Source organism: Coprinopsis cinerea, assembly GCF_000182895.1.
Source record: "Coprinopsis cinerea okayama7#130 chromosome 8 map unlocalized cont3.8, whole genome shotgun sequence".
In the NCBI taxonomy this organism is placed as follows: Eukaryota; Fungi; Basidiomycota; class Agaricomycetes; order Agaricales; family Psathyrellaceae; genus Coprinopsis; species Coprinopsis cinerea.
In genome coordinates this window covers 16951-38942 of record NW_003307537.1, presented here as the reverse complement: position 1 = coordinate 38942, position 21992 = coordinate 16951, and the positions used below count along the sequence as shown (strand labels likewise).

The following is a 21992-nucleotide window of genomic DNA, read 5'->3' as shown; positions in this document are numbered from 1 at the left end:
AAACTTGCCACCCCACGTATTACGTTCACCGTCACCAGTGTAGTCACCTTCATCACCCCGTACGTTAACCGCCCGACGAACCTATTTCTATCCCAGAGGCGGACCTACGATGCCTCTGAGGTCTTTCGTTACTACCGCACCCCGCCTTTCTCACTCGCTGCGCGAGCTTGGCTGTTCCTAACCATGGGCAGGAAAGAAGCTGAGGCATTGGTTCCGGAGGGGTTCGTTACCTCCAAAATCGTTTATATGACTGGATTTTGGGCCGAGGTATGGATACTTTGGACAGGGATTTATTGTCTGATGACGTTTGCTAACGCCTTTTCTGCAGGCCTTGCTCTACGGTGAGCGTGGAAATAAGCTTGCACCGAATTTTGGGACGCTAAGTTCTACCAGGGATATATTTTTGTCTCTTCGTCGCGGCGCTCAACATCATGCTGCGAAAGCGGACGCTCCACACTTTCTCCTCGAGGGTCTTCCTCGTGGGTATCGTGGTCATGTTCGTACTCATCACTTTACACAACTGTGAGTATTCCTTGGAACGAACAGGCGCTCTGCTAGCACTTACTCTGGAGCTTTCAGTTTTCAACATATACAGCATGATCGAAGGATATGCGTACCAGACGTCCCTCGAATCACCCGTTCATTTCATGCGAAATACGACGAATTGGGCGAGGTACTCGTTTCCAGTTATTCTAGCTCTCGTTATATGGATCGGCGACGCGCTCGTGGTAAGTCTTGAAATTGCTCGTGTGACCTAAACAAAGGATCTATTAACCTCCATGCAGATCTATCGATGCTTCATCATCTGGCAAAGGAACTACTACGCCATCCTCTTACCGTTGGTCCTGCTACTTGCCAGCATCTGTGCGTACGCTCGCTTTCCTGTCTCTACGTTTGACGAACCATTCGTCTATAGCGTTCCATTCCGTCAACCTTTGGTGGTTCGGCAATCCGACGGCACGGTCGCTTGAAGACATGCGACCAATCATGTCGACTACGTTTCCGCTCCATTTCGCTCAGAATGTCGTTACAACCGGTATGATTGCTTTCAAGCTTTGGCAGCACCATAGGCGAACTCGACGTGTTGGTGTGTCCGTTTCTGGGGGCCTGAGCATGATTACCATCGTTCGAATTGTGGTCGAGAGCGCGCTCCTTTATACCGTCCAAATGGCTATCAATATCGTTCTTTTCTTTTTGAATAGTTCTGGGCAAGTCGTTATCCAGCACTGTCTGATTCCAACTACAGGTGAGTATCTACTCTGCCTTTGATAAACTACCAGCTCAATCCCCTTCCAGGGATCGTCTTCGCTCTCATCGCCATCCGCGCTCACTCCGCTCGGTACTCCTCTACTCACAGTGAGCACAACCCTCCTTCGAAATCGTTGATTCCTTCGTGGCTTCACGGAGGAGAAAATGATGTCGAGAACCAGCGCACGGGGCACAGCAATATGCCCGTTGTGACCACGGTTACGGAGGAACACCGAATGGACGATATTTCCCATACCATCAAGCTCCCCGATCATAGTAGGCGCTCCCGTGTTGGCGCCTCTGACAGCAGTTCGTCACCTAATGAGCGGGACGATGACCGGAAGGTGCCAGTGGACTTGTAGATTATATCCTTCTTAGGGGTGTATGTTGTAATACTATCAGATGGGCCCATCGATGTGTATATACTGTTGCGATATATTGCCTGCAAATGAATTCAGCAAGGACGTAGGTGCCTCGTGGGCTCAATAGTAACGCCGTAGCGCATGTACGGTTGATGCTCCGATGATGGCATTTAAGATGCTGTGCATACGTATGTTTAAGTCTCCGTTAGTATATCGGTTAGTACACGCGCCTGTCATCTCAATATGGCCGCGCGAAAGCTGGGTTCGACTCCCAGACGGAGAGATACAGCTAAGCTCCCATCTTTTTCTTTTTGTTTGTCTGCTCCAGTTGTTTCGTTGCTATGTATCCGTCCTTGAAAAAGGCCTTTCAGGATACTCCCCCGCCATCTGCCGTCGCTGTATACCGAGTATAGCACTGACATTTTGCCTGGCAATGAATTGAGGAAGGCCATATGTGTTCACATCTATCGCGTCCCAAACACCATGCGGCCCAATATCAAGCACGTCATCGCTCCTCCGACTGATTACTCACCGGTATTGCAGAATTGCAGCTTACCAACCCTCTGCGAATACAAGTCTTGCTAGACCTTTCGAGAAGTCGCGATCAGTGAATATGGACACCCGGGAACCAATGGACCCGGTTCCGCCTCTCGTTACCGCCCCTGACGCAATTGATTTAAACCAGGACGTGTACCTACGATTTGTCTCTCTCATATTCTCCCCTTTCGATTGACCACACAGACCCATTAAATCGCTTCACAATGGCTCCAGTCACCAACGGCCGTGCTATCTTCAACTCCATTCCCGAAGGTATCTGTGGAATCCGCTTTGAATGTGGAGATCAGTATTGACGACATCGCGGTTACAGGTTTCCCTGAACCTGGAAAGACGATTGTTTACGACGAGTCTCAGAAGATCGACGTCGACACCGTTCAGCTCAATGGAGGGTTCCTCATCAAGGTTCTCTATCTATCCGTGGATCCTTACATGCGAGGACGCATGCGTGATCCATCGAAGAAGTCTTATTCAGTAAGTGGTTCTTCTTGATAACCTTTGCGCCTGTCACTTAAGCTCCTCCTTCCAGCCCGCATTCACTCTCGGCCAACCGTACGTTCCCTCGTTTCCCCGCCTCAGAGAGATCAGTAAACTGAACCATATCTTTCAGTATGAACGGTCATGGAGTTGGTGTTGTTGTGCGATCGGAATCGTCTAGCGTGAAGGTCGGCGACCATGTCTATGGAATGTTGGGTACGTTTAAGGCTGTCGATGGTCCTGGTATCCAATGCTTAAGGCGTTTCTTCTTTTAGAGTTCCAGAACTATATCGTCCGACCCAACCTGGAGGGCCTCCGAATCGTCGATAACAAGCACAACCTCCCATTGTCCTACTACATCGGTGTTTGCGGAATGCCCGGAAAGACGGCGTACATGGCATGGAAGGAGTACTCCCAGGCGAAGAAGGTATGTTGGGCCTCTCTTTCCTTTTTTCTAAGCGCTTATCGTCGCCCTCAGGGAGAAACTGCCTTCGTCACCACTGGCGCAGGTCCTGTTGGATCGTAAGCTCCTTTCCTCCTTCGCCTTTCGTCATACATAACGAAATAATTTCAGATTCGTCATCCAACTTGCGAAGCTCGATGGATTGAAGGTCATTGGATCTGCGGGCTCAGATGAGAAGGTGGAGTTCATGAAGAGTATCGGGGCTGACGTCGCCTTCAACTACAAGACCACCAACACCTTGGAGGTCCTCCAGAAGGAGGGACCCATCGACGTGTAAGACACCTTTTCTCATGAAATCATTCGATGACTGACGCGGTTACTATTTGAAGGTACTGGGACAATGTTGGTGGAGAGACCCTCGACGCTGCTTTGGAAGCCGCGAACATCAACGCTCGCTTCATCGAGTGTGGTATGATCGCTGGTTATAACACCGGTGGTCAACCAGTCAAGGTAAGCCTATCGCAGTTTCTCGTTATCTTAAATTCACCTGGCCCATTGCGTAGAACCTTATGTATGTCGTTGGAAAGTCCATCTCGATGCACGGCTTCATTGTCTCCCGCCTCGAGCACAAGTACGAAGACAAGTTCTACGAGGAGGTTCCTGCCCTCGTTGCCAAGGGTGACCTCAAGTACCGGGAGCAAGTCTTTGACGGGCTTCAGTCGGTCGGTGACGCCATCTTGGCTGTTCAGAAGGGTACCAACAAGGCGAAGGCTGTCATTAAGGTCGCCTCTGACTGAGATGTGCCCCTCGCGCCGACGCTGTTAACCATGCGTGCAGTGAAGTTATAAAAATAAATGTATTGTACATTAGATCCAAATCAGACCTTTGGTTTATCCTCTCATTCGAAAGATCAGAATAAGAATCGCACGTAGTACTCCGCTGGAAAGGAAGGTCGCTGCCGCTGCGTTAAGCGTGGATAGGGGCTTGATAATACTAGTAAGGTTAGGGTTCTTCGGGCGCTTTTTCCACTGCCCCCAAGAGGAGCCAAGAGGCCAAGGCCATTTCAATCGGTGGTGGCCGGACTCATTGATCGTTCTGAATACAATGCTTATGGCAGTCGATAACCCATGCTATCCACACAGCGCAATCCTGGGGAGACGCTCATCACCGTCTTCATGGACATTATTTCCAACTTCCTTCACAGAATATTGGAGATTAGGGTGGTGTTCGCCAAACGCCTGGAATTTCGCCGGATACCGGCGTTTCCCACTTTGATGGTAACTTGTGCCACCAAAAATTCATCCAGGAAACGTCTTGGAAACGTTCCCCTGACCTTTGCTACGCCCTCCTCCCCTCGACTGAATTTGGTGCAGCCGGCCATCTCCCACTTCATGGCGTCTTGAACCTGTCAAAGAACGTTCAATGTCACCGATAAATCGATACTCAGCGATTCTCAACCCCAAGGACATCGACGGTCTCGATTCTCGCTGTATTCCGTTTCAACGCGTCAGGGAGGAGTCGCCATGCCGGAAGTATCGCTGCACGGGTGTATGGCAGCGTCCTGTTTAACTCTCTTGGTGCGTTAGTTTGTCTATATCTGCAAGCAGTGTCCTCATCTCCCATAATGTGACTAGATCTTTGACTATGCGCTCACATTTCCAACCGAAGTATTCCCAATCCCTTGCAAAACGCTGCTCAAGCTGAACTTGAATCAGGTGTCCGCTGTGTGGCCGTCGAGGCTACTTTCTTGGGGCCCTCCCCTCTTCTACGTCAACCGCTATGTTCCAATCTGTACTCAGGTTCTCATGTTAATCTGTGCGTGGGTTTTCTATTCCCTGTCCTTCGCTCGCCTTCATTGATCTGTCTGCTCAGTGAATGTCAAGGTCCACACGCAGGACGTGAGTTTGTGAATCTCGGTTCATGTTACCCAGCTCAACTCCTCCAAAGCTTTGCCGTCGAATTTACATAATCGCAATGTGTAAGTACCTTCGTCTCGACGTCCTCACCTCCCTGTGCTCACTGTCGTCCAAAGGGTCTATCATCGTCGGTGTTAATACAGCTCACAGTAAGCGCGGGCCTTGACGCGACCATTCGCTGGCTAACCCTCCACTAGCGGTCATCTACCTCCAAACGTGCGCTATCTGGGCAAATAAGCGCTCCGTCGTCTATCCCCTTCTATTCCTCCTCCTGGTACGCTTCGTCCCCAAGTTCGACTTAGCGGCGACTGAAATACGCTTGATAGGCAAAGATCACTGTTTCTTGCATACTGAATCAGATGCAACTTGCTCGATCGACCTGTACGTACCTCGATCTGCATTCGACTACGTGCCTCTCATTGACTTGCCTTTAGATGTGGATTCCTATTTGTTTAATCCCCCACTGACCGGATGCTTGGTATTATCTACGGAGTTCGTGGCCAGATGGACCTACGTGGTCGTTTTTATCTCAGAAGCCCGTGAGTTTAGTTTTAAGTCTAACTTCTATTATGTATGCCTAACGCCGTTGTAGTGACGATTGGCGTCACGCTTGTCAAAGCCATTCAGCATAGTAAGCGCTCTCTGAGTTCCAGGATCTCGAGTCTGACTAAAGCGCGACGTTCCAGTTCGACGATCTAATTCATCATGGGTCATTCAATTGTACAGAAATGGTGAGTCTTGTGTTCGGCTGTGGGGCTCGCTTCTCATCGCGATTCGATGTAGGTATTCTCTATAGTCTCGTCGTCGTCGGTGAGTCGACCTATGTTACGACATTCAGTTCAGAAAGCCTCAACTTCGTCTCAGTTCTGAGCTTGGCAAATACCATCATACCAAATATTAAATCCCTCGTGAGCGTGTCTTTTTGACTTCCTCGTGCGCTCCAACTCACCACGTCCCCGTCCCTAGCCTCCGCAGTACCAGCTTATTTTATCGCCGTATGCTTCTCCGATCTATTCCTTGCCATTCGTAGCGCGCCTCTGATGTATTTCTCCAGGATTCAGATGACCATGGAGTCTGTATTATGCAACCGCGTCCTTTTCATTATCCTCAAGCAACGACAGAGGCCCTCGAGGCGTCCTGGTGGATACCACATGACTGAAAGCGATGGAAATCTTTTCACTAGTATTTACGAGGCCAGTTATGATGGACACGGAAAGACACGGGCAAGTGAAATCGAACTTCGGGATGTGACCAGTACTTCTGGATGGATCGACTAGTTTGTAATCCTACGCTTGTTTAAATGTTTTAAGAAACATGATTGTATTCACTACCCGCTTCGGGTGCCTTATGAACGCCTCAGTGCAGTGCTGATCATTAAGCGCCCGAAAATCTTACATCGGCGGGTAGGTCTCTGATCTCCATTGTGCCATTTGGCAGCATAGGTAGGTAGGTATGTAGGTAGGTAGGGAATTCGCGTCACGCCGTTATTCCAGCGATCCTGCCGATATACGACCGCTAATCTCGTTCTCGCACTGCTCATCAATTCCATCGCTCTCAGCAACTTGTGATTCCTCAAGTACAACATGATAGCGGCTAGACGGGTGCCGTTCTAAACCTTTTCTAAAGTTACATACACGAATGCGATATAAATAAAAAGAGAGAATGAGTGGCTAAACGCCTAAATTCTACACGACTCTATGCCCGTCTGTCCAGCCACTTGTTGGTTCTGGTGCGTGCTTCACGTCAAGGGGTCCCTGAATACGACTTCAGGTCAGGTCAAGGTGAATCGAGTACCTGGGTGTACCAACCTGAGGATATCCACGGTCGTCCATATCGATGTCATGGGTGACGGTCGACTTCATCTCTACGGAGATCACCAAGTCATTGGGATGAGCATTCCCTCGACTGACGGTCCCGCCGCGATGATGACGGTGTTCAGAGCCTGTAGAAGATCCGGTAACGAACGTCTTTCGTGATGACCTGAGGCTTGCTCGAGTGTTTAAACTATTAAGAGGTTGAGTAATGGTGCGCGAACGAGGTGAATCCCGAAGCTTACGCTGCGAGGACACTGTTGGAGTAGACTGGTTACAATGGAGTTAGACTATTGCGCTGAAGGGAACAACTTGATTTCAGAACGTACGCTTCGCTAGGCAGGTATAGATAGCGACCCAGACCATTGAGCGGTCCTCGATGTTGAACTAATCGGAGGAATGCTATCATCAGCAAGCCGGAGCCGCGAGGTTCTAGGTGCAAACTTACGGCAATAACGAGAGCGATAGCTGTGAGACTGTTCCATTCAAGTGAGATGAAGTCTCTAATTGCTCAAAAAGACCACGAACCTAGGCAACAACCCAGTGCCTAGAAACATGGGTTACTCGTGAGCCTTTGCGACTGAGTATCCAGTGAATCCTCAACTCACATACAGCGAACTGAACAAGCTTATCGATGAGTTGCGTCGAGCTGGAGAGTTTGCGTCAGGAATTTCACATAAAGATGCTTGTGAGGGACGAACCGAGAGAAAACTTTGCGTCGTTGTGAGTACAGATAGATGACGAGAGACGAGGAAAGACCAATGTCGATAATCGCCCCGGCGATGAGTACCGCCATCGCCAACCAGCCCCATTTCTTCGAGTACTCAACGATGTCGTCGCCCTTCACTGCTTCGACTCCAACGACCATACTTCCAATAAACCTGACGATGGCTACGACGAAGAAGAATGCCCCGACGAAGTTCCATGGCTTTGGCATCACCCTCCAGATCCGTCCAGAGAAAAAGGCCTGAAGGGCTGTGAGCGTCACTTTAGAGGGGATACAAGTGTACGTACGTGGGCGATCATTGTAACCACTGTGCTTAGACAGGTGGAGGCCGCGAGGTACGGGAAGTACCCGCTCAGGAGTTTCAGAATTTGACCGTACTCGATAATGGTGAGCCTGTATATTTCCGCCGATACGCAGAACGTATGCGCAAGCTCGACAAGCCTGTATCATGAAAGTCGGTCAGTGGGATCGAGAATTATTGAGTAGTGCTTTCCACAGACCATATAAATCCAACCTGAAAGGCGAAAGATTAGCTTGGACTTTGGAAAGAATGCGCTGAGAGGTACCATGATCTTGAGATGGATAGCATCATCCGGAAATTGTTGATAATACAGATGTGTTTGCAGCGTCTCGATACCGAATAGGAAAACGGAAAAGAGAGAACCGATTTGTACTGCGCCAATACTGCTTTGAAGGCCTGGAATCGCCATGGCGCAAGTCGGGGGAGAGAACCGCCCGCTTCGACACCTGGGAAGAGAATTTATATGCTCGACCAAGGAACAAAAGAACCTTGTAGCTGCCCTAAAGTGTTTCAAATCAATCTCTGATCTTCTCCAGTCTCGAGCGTAATGATCAACCAGAGGTGGGTCTTTCCGATGTCGTAACTCCACAACCTTACCACCTTGATGATAGCATGAAACGCTGAGCCTTCGCCGCCGTTAGCACACCAGTTGAGAGGTCTGCGCTCACACGCGTAAGCGAATTACAGTGCAAAGGTTCCCACATAAATGGCTTTGTGAATCGAGGAGCACCTGCCACCAACGGACTGCATATTACCGTGCCCTTCCGACGTACAGACTGCGCGCCCTGTCGCGAAGGTGAGCGCGAATCCTGTTTTGGCACGAGCACGCCGGGTGAGCGGGTCAAATGACCATGTTTATACGCGGAAGTAAATCGCCTGAACGTACTAGGGCCGTGAGTCTATGTACGAGATCAAGGGTTTGGCGGAGGAGAGGAGGAAGGCTGAAAGCAGTGATGGGCGCTAACTTGGCATCTGCGGAGTCAAGGTTCTCGAAATGATGCACATCGCACATCTTCCGGCTGTGTGACAGTGGAGGAATCTCGGCAAGTTCATGGTCAAAGGTACTAGACGGAATATTCGTATTTTCGAGGAGCCCCAAATTACATTAGGAAGACTGAAGGGCAATGCTGAATCTTCACCGAGCTCAAGGCTAGGCGCTGAATACGGATAACACTCGCCGTATCAGCCGGTGTGAATGGCCTAAATACGTTGGACCTTGAAAGATGCGCTGGCACTGAAATGGGCACTGCGTCGAGTTGAATCTTCAAAGCTGGGTATAGTACTTAGGCTGCTGGAACGCAGGTCAGATCCTGAATTTCAGGCTCATCTGATCCAAACATCCGATATCGGGCTATGGGCGCTCCCTCGGCGGTGATCTGAGCAACATGGGAGTTTATTTTATCACCAGAGGGGGGTATCCGAAATCTTCCGCTGACACTGTAGTACTTACTAGATATAACGAGGTCCTGTTATAAGCTGCCCTCCAGCAATCAGCGGTGCATCGGTCGTAAGTTGTCGATATGGCAGAAGAAAGGAAAGAAACATGCGACTTTCTCCACCAAGGCTGAAGGTATGTTGGAAGAGACGATTGGAAAAGCTAGCACCGATAGACAATATTTATCGTAAGTACATCAGGTGTATAATGGTTCGTGGATACTAGAAATAGTCCATTCAGGCTGAGTCCTGGGCATCGTGAAGTGTCGAAGGATCATCGAAGCACTCTTCGTGAACAGCCTTCTTGAATCCAATTTAGCACTGCTGGGAGGCTGCTTTCAAACGAAGCGGAATCCTCGGGGTTGTCTCTCCAACGGCGAGTCCAGTCTCTGTCCCACCGACACAGGTCGGGGTAAGACAGCAGGTATCGACGATAGACTGTACGCCCGTTCCAATTTCGGTGTATGTAATGTTAATCGACTGAAAGCCGAGGTTAGAAATGCAGATCTTCGCCGTTCCGAGGCTGATCCAGGCGATGGAGAGTCTGGGAAGGGCTGCGACGGTGGTTTCGGGCTGGAATAGGAGGAAGTCGGCGAGGGTGGTGGCGTCTGGTGAGTTGAAGGGCGCTGTACCGCTGCATGTAGCGGCGAGGGAGATATCATCGACGGCCAACCTATCTGCAGGGATGGGTGCGGTTCCAGTATTAATGCCAGGCGCGATAGCCTCTACAGCGCGAGATTCAGACGCTGAGATGACTGCGGAAAAGATAGAGAGGGCGTAGTAAAGGCGCATGGTAATACGTATCACTGGTTCTTGAGCTGTAGGCTGGTGTGGAAGGGCAGGTTTTCGAGCAGCGTTTTTATAGGCGAAGCACAGGGGCTCTAGGTCCCACTTCATTGACGTACATTGGAGACTTTGACAGCCCATACTGGAGTGGGCGTTATCAGTTTTCTCTGACTAGGGAGATACAATGGTTACCACAGCGCGATGTGGAGTCAATATGTCCTGGAGCGAGGAGAATGTCAAATGAATGGAGTAGAAGCTGATGCTGGAAATGTTCGTCACCGACCGAGTCTATGAGGAAGCAAAATTCATGACAGACTCAGCTCTATGGAATCGGAAAATCTTCGTTCTATGAGACAACGAGTTCGAAGTGGTGCATTAGTTGCACTAATCCATGTGGTCCCTTGGGAGCTTGGATCCACGTCAACCACTGAGGGGATCGAAACATTATCGTCATTTCAATACAGCATCGCGCTTAGGCCCGGCTAAGTTCACAGACAGATACCCGTTGCGTCCCTTCGAGAAGCAAACGCCCATGGCCTCGTGTGCCACTGGTACAGTTCGTGAGCGCTTAACCTGACGCGAAGCTTTGGGCCAACAAAGACACACAAACCAAACAAAGACAAGCTATAGCCTGCTTTCTCCGTCACATCGTCTCGTCACGCACTTTCAACTTTCAGAATTTTTTATTCCAACCTTCCTTGCGCCCGACTTCGCGACGATATTTCCTATCGCCTTGTGCGTAGTACACTGTTCATTGCTTACACTCTAGCCTGCTGTGTTTCGTGCGCAGATCAGTCGAGACTCAGGTAAGATGTTCTATCATTTGAACTGTGTGACTTCCCTCGCAAATCCGAATGGCAATCCAGCAGTCCTTGAGGTAGTTTCCGACCTTCGTGGCGACAAACCTGGCTCACTGATGCGGGCATCGCTCGGGTGATCGATTGCTTTTGATAGTCTTTTTTCCTTTTGGTTACATACTTGGCTTTCCCAAACGGGCGGGCGGCCTCCTCGCTGCGTTGGAAATTACGGCTTTCTCAGATGACGCCACCACCCTCGAGTCTACACGTCGTTTTTAAAGGTTTGGAACACATCTGCCAACCTACTCAACGGGCGCTCACCACCAGCAGGCTCCCGACAAACGCTCATCACACGACGACGAGCCTCTTTAATCCCGCAATCATGCCTGAACAGGTAAAAAACTCGTCTAATTGTCGAGGAGATGTGGCGTGGGCCACCAGGACGGGGTCCCAGACCGCCTTCCCACAACACCATCGCCCAGCTGACCTGGAGCGGTTGCTTCCCGAACGCCGATTAGGAGCTGAACATCCTGTTTTGGTACTCGTTGGCACCTGCACCCCTGGATGCTGGGAATTCGGGATCTGCCTGGTCGCGGTTATGCAGGAAAACTTCACCGGTGGTGGACCTTTTAAGCTACTTGTTGCCAGCCGGCGACGACGACGACGAGGTTGCCTCTCCCCCACCTTCTGCCATCCCTCGGGCCAGGAAGTCTCTGTACTCGCGGATCCTTGAGGATTTCGTCTGCACCCAGACTCAACCCCGACGATCCTTCAACGGTCCTGGTGGCGCTCGACTAGACCGGGAAGAGTCGCCAATCATACTCACTATTCAATTCAATCGCACGTGGCAAGATGTCGACAGCACCGATCGACCTTGCAGTTACCGACTCGACGATAGGAGCGCTTCAAATCGGAACGCTATTCTCAGCATTCCTATTCGGCGTCGTCACGCTTCAGTTGATAACGTACTATCAGCGGTTCAAGGAGGATAAACTGCACCTAAAGCTCTTGGTTTCGGCGATCTGGTCAGTCGTATTTGTTGCTCGTTCTGCGAGAGTCGCAACTTACGCCTTACTCAGGGTACTTGAATTGGCGCACACCTTCTGTATCGCAGCGGAGGTGTACAAAGCTACGATCACCAACTATGGGAGGCCCGAAAATCTCTTCCCCTTCAAATTCATCGGAGCTTCGACGGCGACTGGAGGAGGAGTAACATTCTTGGCCCACGTACGTCTTCACGCTCTCGTTCATTCACTCCCACTCACGATGACGCACGTACTTTATTGCTCCTTCGACACGCACCTCGTCGACAAACACCACTTAACCCTTCGCCGTTCAACCCTCGACGCCACAGACCTTCTTCGCCGTTCGTGTCTGGCGCGTTCTACCCCGGTGGTGGAACATGATAGGCGCCGTCTGCCAGGTCGTCGCTGCCGTTCGCTTCATCGGGTCAATCATCCTCGCTATCAACGCTATTAAGGCGACCGTGCTCGAGGATTACCGAAACCAGTGGGGCTGGTTGATCATGTCCCTCTTGATGGTTGGAGCGTTGATCGATATCGCCATCGCGGGTTCGATGCTTTATTGGTTGCACAGACAGAGGGCGAAGGTCTTCAAGAGGTGAGTCGTCCTTTTATACTGTACTGAATGAAGGAATACTGATTTGTTCACTGCAGAGCGACAGACTTGATCGATAAGATCGTCCAGTACACGATTTGTGAGCGATGTGCGGTGCTGGTCTGACTTGGCGCTTACCTCCTCTTCCAGGCACCGCGCTCCTTCCGAGTCTGACGGCGATAGTTATGGTTATCACGGTGCGCTATACCTACGTTGCCTTTAAACGACATCTAACTATTCCATTCCAGTTCAATGTCGACACCAATGCCAGTGAGTAGCATTTATCTATGTGATCGTTTCTTTCTAATCGATGTCTCTCGACAGTGATCTGGCTTGCCATTTATGCGTCCCTAGCCAAGCGTAGGTCCTCTCGAGACCTGAACTCCTCGTTACTCTTGCTTACCTTCGATTGGAATAGTGTACTCTAACAGCGTTCTCGCATCGTGAGTTCCCCTTCTATTGACTTCGTTGTTAGCCCGCGCCCTTCTAACCAGATCTTTCAGACTCAACTCTCGAAAGACGTTGAGGTCAACGCTATCACAACAAACGTCCTCTATCGAACCCTCGTCTCGGGTGAGTCGCACGGCTCCTCGGGGTCAAATGGTCATCTCTGTCGAGATGAAGTCGACGGTCACGCATGATGGGGGTGATCTTCCGGGCGACATTTCGGTTCGTACGGTTCTAGACCTGGGATACCTTCGAGTACTGACACCCGGTATCTAGAGGAGACCTGAGAAGTCCCCGATGCTCGAGGAGAGACATCCGAACTCTCCTCTCGGAACGCCAAAGAGTGGGTGGTCGGACACTCACAGAATCGTATGACTGGTGCTTCGAGCTATGCCATTTTCCAGCTTCGCTCGTGTATCATTACTTTATCTTTATTCGATTTGTTGTACGTACATCTATTCTATATTCGACCTATTGATCGCGAACTATGTACAACCGCAACGGGATGCGCGTAGTGGTGTGGCTTCAAGCCTATCGTATTGTTGGCAGAAGTGACCCGGCCTTGTAATGGCGAAGCAGATAATCGAGACCGGGAGGGAACCAGATGGCACTACCCCCTAAAAAGGATAAATCAATCCCCCGATCTCCACCTGAGATCATCGGACTTTTTCCTACCCAATATCACAGAGAGGGGTAACCTGTCTGTGAATACCTTTCGCCTACTCGTTTCTTCGATGTAGTACCCAAACCGCCTACCCGCTATCCGCTATCGAAGGGTTCGAACTAGAGTTATGGCCTCAATCATCCTAAGGAGGATCGAGTTTCGTTCGGTCGTTAAAGCCTATTCGCCCTTCTTCCGGAGATTGTATCCCACAGCGATGCATGCGACCATCGCCCTTGAAACGGCTTCTCGGACTTAGGGTTAGGGTGGGTGGAGAAAAAAGTCGAGCGAAGCGAGACTTTTTTCGAAGGCGAAAGCTGGTCAAGCGGGTTGTCGAAACAACCTGGTCCGCTTTCGACTTCTTATAAGTCTCTTCAGGACCTGTGCTTTCTTTTCTAAAAGGGGTAAGCTAAACAATAACGACTTATCCATGTGATTTTCGCTATTGTCTTATCTCGGCTGTGCTGATTCTTACCAATAGAGCGCCCGTGGGTTGAGGGTTACGCTCGGGCCGCTTACGCAAATTCTATTAGTAGTGAGTTACGGACTTGATGGGTCACACGATGTCACATCCGGGCGCCGAAAAGGCGCCGATCAATGTGACGTCAAAGTCACGTGACTTGGTCTAGACCGTTCTATGCTTAGTCATCCAACGTACCGATACGCCTGCTGACTAAGCAAGTGATCGGGCTCTCCCGAATGTTCCCTGTTAGAGTTCGGGTTAGGTTAGAGTTAGGGGTTGGGGTTAGCTAGAGATTGATCGGGTTAGACAAATCAGCTTGAACGATTAAGTTCAAAAGGTACGTACGGTTAGGGTTAGAGTTAGGTTTAGGGTTAGATAGGCTTCCTAAACACCCATGGTTAATACCGTCTGTAAGCGACAGACAATCGTAGTACCTACCGGGATAGATTAAAGCTTATTGAACTCGTGAATTAATATCTGGATATCGTTAACGCATTTCGTGTTCAGTTTTAAATGGGGGCGGAGGCTGCCCAAACAGGGGGACAGAGCCCCTTGTGATCGGGCCGACACCAAGATTTAGACGGACTCTTCCTAGAACACCGCCGCAAAGCTGGGTTCCCCGACAAACGCACCGAAGTGCCTCCGCCGAATGAAGTCCGAACCACTAACGGTAACTAGTACTCGTCTCCGAATATCCTGGGAATCGGTAGTGCAAGCCGATCACTGGGATGTCAACAAAGCCCCCTGAGTCGTGTATGCATTACGTTCTACCCAGAGTATAGTTGATAAAGAAGTTTGGGTCGATTCCGTCCGATCGATCTGATGGGGTATCAACGCTCATCTGATCAGAATCGGAATCGACGTCCATGAGGATGTCTTCTTCCAACTTGGAGAGTACCTGCTTTTTCCAAAGACTTGTTAGGTCAAAGAGATTGCGAGTACGTTTCCGTGAAACCAATACTTTGCGTTGCCAGATGTTTGTTTTACTAACGTCTGGCATGTATCGAAGACCTTTCGTCGTCCGGAACAGAGACATAAGCTCGTCCGGCACGTCAGTAAAGTCCCCGACGTTATCGGAAAATTGTTGCCAGTGTATGCCACCGAGCTGATCTTTCTTAGCTTTCTCGGCGTAAGTTTTCCAATATCCGAGTATGGTATCTCCTAAGTATCTGTTCACGTATTTTGGCCCCACATTCACCTTTGCATTACCCCATTTGAGACCCTCGATCGGCAGATCCTGTCAAGCACGTCATGAATATGGGTGGCCATCAGTTACCTGTCACGAATTCTGGGTGCCGTCTACTGCTTCCGTCAATCATTTTTAGGTGGCCATGTTAACATATGGGTCGCCATCATTCCCATACGGGTTCCCATCTAAGCCCATGTTAACATATGGGTTCCCATCATTTACATCTGGGTCGCCGTCTACTGCTTCCGTCCATTACTTATTTTTACGTGGCCATGTTAACATACGGGTCGCCATCATTTCTACATGTGTTGCCATCATTTACCTGTCATAAAACTTAGGGTGGCGTCGACAGCTTCTGTCGATCATTGTTAGTATGGGTTCCCATCATTTACCTGTCGTAAACTTCTGGGTGGCCATTTGATATGATCGATCTGCAGATCTGTGATGCGCGTCAGGAATATGGGCCTCTGCCAAGAACATATGGGTGGCGATCATTTACCTGTCGCAAATTCTGGGTGCTGTCTACTGGAGCCGCCTTAGGCCATCATTTACATATGGGTGGCGATCATTTACCTGTCGCAAATTCTGGGTGCCGTCGACTGCTGCTGTCCATCATCTTTAGATGGCCATGTTAACATATGGGTGGCCATCATTTACCTGTCACAAATTATGGGTGCCGTTGACTGGGTGCTGTCCATCAGTTTTGATCGACTTCTCATTTTAACAGCAGTTAAGCCACATGTGGGCCCCTGCATTTCGGTCGCCGTGTTTTCCCTGTCAAGAATTATGGGTCCCATCTATGGGAGCGATATTTTCAATCAGCTGATAAGGCGCCCTGCCTGCTGCATATGGCTGCTTATATTTCGCCTGTCAAAAATTCTGGATGTCGTCCACCGGCGCCCTGCCGATCATCAGGTCCATCAAATTTGATCGAATTCCAATCAAGCGTAGTAGGTGTGCATGTGGGCCCCTCCCTGCTGCATTCGGGTCGTCGTGTTTTACCTGAATTTTACCTGTCAAAAGGTTTGAGTCCCATCCATGGTGCCTTGTCCACAAATAACCCCCATCACATTTGAGCGATAAGGGCCCCTGCCTGCTGCATTCGGGAGCCCTTCTTTCGTCTCTCAAAAGCTCTGAGTGTCTCCTTCCGGTGCCTGTTCAAAATCAGGCCCGTCACATTTGATCCAATTCCTATTTTTAGGCGCAACTCCGAAATGCCGCCCCTCCCAGCTGCATTTGGCCGCCAAATGTTTTTCCTAAGTAAACTATGTGCATCACGCACCGCCCTGTCCAAAAACGGTCCACAATATGACCTCCAAGAAATCTGGGCCCTTGCCTGCTACATTGCGGCGCACCTGTTTCGCCACTTAGAATTTCGCCACTTAGAAACTGATAGGTCTGGCCCACGGTGCCCTATTTGTATAGACCCATCCAAAATATGGGCTATCCCGCCTTTAGTCGAATAGAAAGTAATGTATCCCCTTACCAGTCATTCCAAGTCTGTACCTTACTCCTTTAATCATCGTCACTTTTAGCGCACTCGAATTTGGCGACCACATGTCCTTACTTTGTTCTCACAAACCATTCAATTTGTTAATACGTGTTTTGTGTTCTGTACTATTCAATGTGTGTATCTACTCTACTTTAGCAGGAAACAGATCGTTCTTTATCATGTGCTTATTGGCGCCCGTAGAACTCACCCTGCGGCACTTGTCCGCCCAGCATGGACTGAAGGTTTCTGCCCCCCACCGTAAAATTTTTGCAGCCGTTGCCGAAGAATATGACATCACTGTTATCCCTGAACTCGAAAACGTCATGGAACCTACTCTCACCGCGTATCAAGGCTTCCCAGTGGTCGACCACTATGGCTGTCCCCACTGCCCTACCGCCGGCGGACAAACCTACATTCGTAACCACATCGTCGCGAAACATGCGGCTGAACAAGCAGCGCAACCACAATCCCCGGTTCATCCAATCCACACTCAAAGGCTGAACTCTGCCATCTTCAAAACACATGTCAGAGTTCGGAAACCCTCACCATCTCCTAATCTTGATGCACCCTCCAACTCGACCAACTTCATTTCCCAGTTCGAGTCCTTCCATGCTTTCCCTCCCAACCCGCCGCAAACCATCCCTAACTCGCGCCTCATCTCTCCATGGCTGAAGAGATGCCGCTGGCACCTTCTCGTTGGATCCAAAGATCCTCTGTCCCTCATCGATCTGGTAAAGACGCCCGGTGCAGATGATCCCCTGAAATGGATCCCCCCTCTCGCCCTCCAATACTATAAACAGACCTCCCAGCTTCCGGATATCACGCATGAAAATGTCCTCCACCTGATCAACACATCTGACGCGACCCGGTGAGCTGGCTCGATTCCATGTCCTCTGTACCAGGAATTAATCCTCCCTCGCGACTCGCGACTGTAGTGGTATTAATCACACCCCCTTCCAAGACGTCCACCAGCCTGAAACGACTCATAAGCAATACTCCTACGTTTTGGCCCGGCTCCTGTCTGCCTTAGTCCGCAGCCCAGAGGGCCCTAACTCGCTACCCCTGTCTATTCCGTTGCAAAAGGCGCTCTGCGTGTTTGTCGAAGCCAAGGACTTGGACTCTCTTCAGTTGGTTTTGGAACAACTGTTCTTTGTGGAATGGAGCCCCACCGTCCAATGTCCTTTCCCCGACCCTACCCTGTGCTTCCTGGCGTTCATCAATATAAAAAAGAAAGGGGAGTTCAGCAGCCCTAAGGATGTCACCCCCGACATTTCCAAGCTCACGCGACTTGTTCGGCTGTGTGCCATTAACCACTACCACTCCCTTGTTGCCCAAGGCGTTGATTCCAGTTCCGCCTGGGACCGAATCAAGCTGTTTGTAAGGGAACACTGCAGCTATACCTTTTCTTACCCTCATGTCCCTCCAACACTACGCCTCTTCCCTCGCTTATGCGCACCAGGCCTTCCCCGACGTTGTTTGGGTCAATGCCGAAAATGACGACTACACCACAATGCTTTACAAAGGTCACCCAGTTTCTGTGGACGGACTGCGCAATGTGGTCAAGAAAATCGAGACAACGCTTCTCAAAGTCTTCCATGAGGACATCATCTTCGACTCCTCTATTCGCGTCAACTATTCTTACCCTATTTCCGACTCCCTGCGTAACTCCGAGGCTGGTTACAGTTTTATCTCCGACCCCCGAAACGATTTCCACCACCACCGTGGCCTTCTGGCCAACCATATCTTTTCAGATCCTCGATTGTCCGAAGAGTTTACGATCTCCACCCCAGCAGGTCTTCAGCTCAACCTCATCCGTGTCCGACAATGGCTCGCCTGCCTTGCTGAAGTGGAAGCCCTTACCCTCCTAGGTGTTGAACTCACGAGCGGGGCTCCCATGCGCATGACCGAAATCGCCTCCACGCTTGCGCGCAACACCACCACTAGAACTCGCAATCTCATGGTTGCTGGACCCCATGTGACCATTATCGGGCAGTACAGCAAGACCTCCAACAACCAGCAGAGGGACAAAATCCTGCCCCATGGCGTTTCCTCTTTTTTCTCCGATCTTTTGATTCAAATCCACACTCATGTCCGTCCTTTGGCCCAAGTAAGTGCCACTTATTCCACTTTGGTCTTTTTCGGGTTCGTTAACCCATCAAATCCTTCTAGTTCTTTGCCACCCACATCTGGCCTGACCAGCCCCACGTGGCTCGCCTCTATCAGGACCTGGTTTTCACCGACATGGGTCGTGAGTTTAACTCGGAAAACCTCAGCAAGCACCTCTCCATGATCGCCGAGCCTGTCCTTCACTGGCCTATGCGTGTCAGCGACCACCGTCACATCAATATCGCGTTAACTCGCAAGCTTTGCAAAACCTCCATTGACGACCTGCACTCTGTTGACCCTATGCGCGTTGTACATTCATACCAGGCGGGCCATTCTCCTGCTACCGAAGGACGCATTTACGGCCTTTCTCACGAAGAGACCGAAGGGCTCAGCGCTGATACCATCGTTCTCTTTGTACGCGCCAGCATCAGCTATCAACGAGTCCTCAAAGTGGTACCGAGTGGAGCTGTCTCCAACTACATGCAAGCCACCACCGAAGCCTATACTCAGCCCACCACTGGTCCCGCCTCACCTGGTTCATCCCCGAAACCCTCTGACCAAGCCCTGTCTGCTATCCTCCGTGCATGCCATGAGCCTATCCTCAAGCACCTCTTGGCTTTGAAAGGCCAGATGAACCATCTTCAGCAGTCCCATGATCACATCATTCAGCTACTCACCAATATCCCTGTCCACCAGCCCCTTGCCCCTGCCACCCCCAATCCGTTTCTGGACAATGACCTCGATCTAGAATATGTTGACCCTGACCCTCACCCACCCCCGGCGGTCTTGGCCACTCGTTCTGACGCACCCCCTCTGCCAGTCTCCCCTGACGCGCCTCCGCTGCCACCAGCTGCCCCCCAAAACCCTCCCCAACCGCAAAGCAGATCTGATTCCTTGCTCACCTCCCAACGAATCATATCTACTGTGCATGCGCAAGGTACATCATCTTCTCTCCCTCCGGCCTTTGTCTCCTCTGACGCGCCTCCCCTGCCACCAGCTGCCCCCCAAAACCCTCCCCAACCGGCTCGGGTGCAGGGCACATCTGATTCCTCGCGTACTGTCCAACGAATCGATAACCATACCTCCCCTGTCCACGAGTCAACCTTACTCGCGCATCTCTCCAACGTCGTCCGTGGCCCAGCCAAGTGGCGCATCCCGGAGCAACACGCAGCCGTATTGGCTCTTCTTCAACTCAAACAAGATGTGGTGGTCTGCCTACGAACAGGCGTAGGGAAAAGTGCAGTCGCCATCATTCCCAGTATGGTGGAGTTTGGGGTCACAATCATTGTTGTTCCTTTCGTTTCCCTCCTTGAAGACTGGAAGCGGAGACTCACGTCAGCGCGTATACCATTCCACCACTTCCTCGGTGCCCAAGATACTCAACCCCTTGGTGCCCACAACATCGTCCTTGTTTCTTGCGACGTTATTCGCCAGCCCTCGTGGAAATCGGCGCTTGTCCAACTCCAGCAATCTAGCACCATCAACCGCATGATTTCGACGAGGCTCACGTCTACTTCACCGACCAGGATTTTCGGCCTGACGCCATGGGGGAAGCCTATATGATTCGCAAGGACTTGAATTGCCAGGTCGTCCTCATGAGCGCCACTCTGCCCCCCAAGGCTGTCACTTATCTTAATCATGAGTTCAACCTTGCCACTCCATCTGTCATCAGGACATCTGCCGCCCGCCAGGAGCTCAAACTTGTTCTCCTCCCCAGGGCCTGTTCCACCCAGGAGTCCATTGTCACCTTCAAGGAATACTTCGCCAAGTTCCAGCGCCGCCACCCATTGCGAGAAACTGACCGCTACCTTATATTCGTCAACTCACTCAAGGACGGATACGCCGCCAAGGAGGCGTTGGGCCTGGAATTCTACCATGCCGACTCTAGCCAACATCCGCTATCATCAAGAGAGGCTTCCGCCATTTATGAGCGATGGCTGCAGACACCCCAGGGAGGCCTCATTGCCTCCCCAGCCATCAGTGCGGGCACCGACTATCCCTCCATCCGTCTCACTTGTCACCTCTCCACACCGCATAGCATCGTCAACTTTTATCAACAGGCCAGCCGAGCTGGTAGAGATGGCGTCCTGGCCCACTGCGTCTTGATTCCTCGCGGATATCCCAGTGGACCAGGGTCCGACACCAATGATCTGCCAGGTCGCCAAAAGGTTATCAACTATGCCGATGCCAAGGGATTCTCGTCATGCGTGATCGGTAGTCATGGTTGAAACTGAAATTTCTCTATTTAATGCCTTCGTTCTGTCAACTCCACCCCCCAATCACCGTTTGGCCTTCGACCTGTGAACCCTCTACTAGCGTCTCTCCCAGCGCCCATGTGTCAATGTCTTCCACCCCTCTACGAGCCTCTTCTGAACCCCCCACGTCAATCCTCAAGAGGAAAACTGCCTCTACGCCCCCCTTCGTCCTAAAACGTAAGCTCTCCAAGCTATCCCCCCCATCAGGGGACCAGTTTGTGCTCCCCCCTGAGGATGTTCCCTCTCCAATGTCGTCCATGCAGGCAGGTTCTACCGTTTCCAGGGAATTGACAAATTTACTCAGCCATCATCCAGCGCACAGGGCCCCAGTCCTCTGTCTCAGATTCTATGTCTGCCACTTCCGATCAGGGACCTTCTTTTGATCACCGTCCTGCACCCCCCTCCTCTCCTCCTCCCCAATACCTCCCTCCTGATTCCATCCAGGCAGCGTTGCATGAATGGCCCCATTCTTCCCACCAAAACTACACCCACAATCAACAGGTTGCCCTCGAACTCTACTCCCGGTCAAACCAAAACAATGAAACCTTCCGTCAGTGGTTTCAAAATCTCCTCGACCAGTCCCACTCTTCTTTGGCCTCCTTCTACGACGACCTTCTCAGCACCGCTGCCGCCCGTTACGAAACCCATAGGGAATCGCTCCAGTCTCAATTGAATTCCCTCGAAGCCAGCTACAACGTTTTCAAAGCCTCCGTCGAAACCCAGCGCCGCGAGTCTTACCATCTCCACTCCCGCCAACTTGCGAAAACCAAAGAATCGTTCCGCTCCATGCGTGACTCCATCCGGCTCCATGCCGTCCGTCATCTTGCATCCCCCTCCGACTTTGAAAACTTCCTATACGACCTTAATATGCCCCGTCCCCCTCGCAGCGCTAGACTCCCTCCTGGAAGAGGTCGCCCCAGGCCCTCCGGTTGAATTGGGTTTCCT

At 50.9% G+C, this 21992-nt stretch overlaps 9 protein-coding genes and 1 non-coding gene across 10 annotated transcripts; 7 read left to right on the top strand and 3 right to left on the bottom strand.

The window, feature by feature from the left end:
• Positions 1 to 183: 183 nt before the first annotated feature.
• Positions 184 to 1610, top strand: CC1G_14931 (hypothetical protein; the record flags this gene model as incomplete). Its single annotated transcript, XM_002910554.1, has 7 exons — positions 184 to 267; positions 329 to 522; positions 596 to 728; positions 786 to 864; positions 917 to 1087; positions 1225 to 1246; positions 1358 to 1610. 7 exons carry the CDS (start codon positions 184 to 186, stop codon positions 1608 to 1610), a joined length of 936 nt encoding a protein of 311 aa, XP_002910600.1.
• A 199-nt stretch (positions 1611 to 1809) lies between these two features.
• CC1G_20163 lies at positions 1810 to 1893 on the top strand. Its single transcript has one exon. It is a non-coding gene; the product is annotated as a tRNA-Asp (tRNA).
• Positions 1894 to 2336: 443 nt separating this feature from the next.
• On the top strand, positions 2337 to 3842 carry CC1G_14930 (alcohol dehydrogenase; the record flags this gene model as incomplete). Its single annotated transcript, XM_002910553.1, has 9 exons — positions 2337 to 2420; positions 2479 to 2639; positions 2695 to 2717; positions 2776 to 2858; positions 2918 to 3069; positions 3121 to 3164; positions 3217 to 3378; positions 3435 to 3555; positions 3609 to 3842. Exons 1-9 carry the CDS (start codon positions 2372 to 2374, stop codon positions 3840 to 3842), a joined length of 1029 nt encoding a protein of 342 aa, XP_002910599.1. The 5' UTR covers positions 2337 to 2371.
• Positions 3843 to 4568: 726 nt separating this feature from the next.
• On the top strand, positions 4569 to 6002 carry CC1G_05330 (hypothetical protein; the record flags this gene model as incomplete). The annotated part of the gene is made up of 13 exons (XM_001835316.2): positions 4569 to 4622; positions 4680 to 4860; positions 4918 to 4943; positions 4993 to 5023; positions 5078 to 5110; positions 5159 to 5235; positions 5288 to 5342; positions 5396 to 5500; positions 5554 to 5592; positions 5648 to 5692; positions 5745 to 5771; positions 5826 to 5869; positions 5928 to 6002. The coding sequence occupies 13 exons, from the start codon at positions 4569 to 4571 to the stop codon at positions 6000 to 6002; spliced, it is 792 nt and encodes a 263-aa protein (XP_001835368.2).
• Positions 6003 to 6646: 644 nt separating this feature from the next.
• CC1G_05329 (hypothetical protein) lies at positions 6647 to 8209 on the bottom strand (the record flags this gene model as incomplete). The annotated part of the gene is made up of 11 exons (XM_001835315.1): positions 6647 to 6715; positions 6770 to 6965; positions 7018 to 7042; positions 7102 to 7159; positions 7221 to 7248; positions 7301 to 7319; positions 7381 to 7421; positions 7474 to 7739; positions 7787 to 7940; positions 8000 to 8013; positions 8066 to 8209. The coding sequence occupies 11 exons, from the start codon at positions 8207 to 8209 to the stop codon at positions 6647 to 6649; spliced, it is 1014 nt and encodes a 337-aa protein (XP_001835367.1).
• Positions 8210 to 9549: 1340 nt separating this feature from the next.
• Positions 9550 to 10026, bottom strand: CC1G_05328 (hypothetical protein; the record flags this gene model as incomplete). Its single annotated transcript, XM_001835314.1, has 1 exon — positions 9550 to 10026. One exon carries the CDS (start codon positions 10024 to 10026, stop codon positions 9550 to 9552), a length of 477 nt encoding a protein of 158 aa, XP_001835366.1.
• A 1225-nt stretch (positions 10027 to 11251) lies between these two features.
• Positions 11252 to 13256, top strand: CC1G_05327 (hypothetical protein; the record flags this gene model as incomplete). Its single annotated transcript, XM_001835313.2, has 10 exons — positions 11252 to 11842; positions 11897 to 12044; positions 12172 to 12437; positions 12494 to 12534; positions 12585 to 12631; positions 12683 to 12704; positions 12759 to 12794; positions 12853 to 12877; positions 12938 to 13103; positions 13158 to 13256. Exons 1-10 carry the CDS (start codon positions 11670 to 11672, stop codon positions 13254 to 13256), a joined length of 1023 nt encoding a protein of 340 aa, XP_001835365.1. The 5' UTR covers positions 11252 to 11669.
• Positions 13257 to 14765: 1509 nt separating this feature from the next.
• On the bottom strand, positions 14766 to 15611 carry CC1G_05326 (hypothetical protein; the record flags this gene model as incomplete). Its single annotated transcript, XM_001835312.2, has 4 exons — positions 14766 to 15242; positions 15417 to 15436; positions 15517 to 15549; positions 15587 to 15611. The coding sequence occupies 4 exons, from the start codon at positions 15609 to 15611 to the stop codon at positions 14766 to 14768; spliced, it is 555 nt and encodes a 184-aa protein (XP_001835364.2).
• A 1398-nt stretch (positions 15612 to 17009) lies between these two features.
• CC1G_13450 (helicase domain-containing protein) lies at positions 17010 to 21020 on the top strand (the record flags this gene model as incomplete). Its single annotated transcript, XM_001835311.2, has 5 exons — positions 17010 to 17554; positions 17622 to 18063; positions 18146 to 18793; positions 18856 to 20214; positions 20268 to 21020. The coding sequence occupies 5 exons, from the start codon at positions 17010 to 17012 to the stop codon at positions 21018 to 21020; spliced, it is 3747 nt and encodes a 1248-aa protein (XP_001835363.2).
• Positions 21021 to 21133: 113 nt separating this feature from the next.
• CC1G_13422 (hypothetical protein) lies at positions 21134 to 21980 on the top strand (the record flags this gene model as incomplete). The annotated part of the gene is made up of 2 exons (XM_001835310.1): positions 21134 to 21224; positions 21352 to 21980. The coding sequence occupies 2 exons, from the start codon at positions 21134 to 21136 to the stop codon at positions 21978 to 21980; spliced, it is 720 nt and encodes a 239-aa protein (XP_001835362.1).
• Positions 21981 to 21992: the final 12 nt, after the last annotated feature.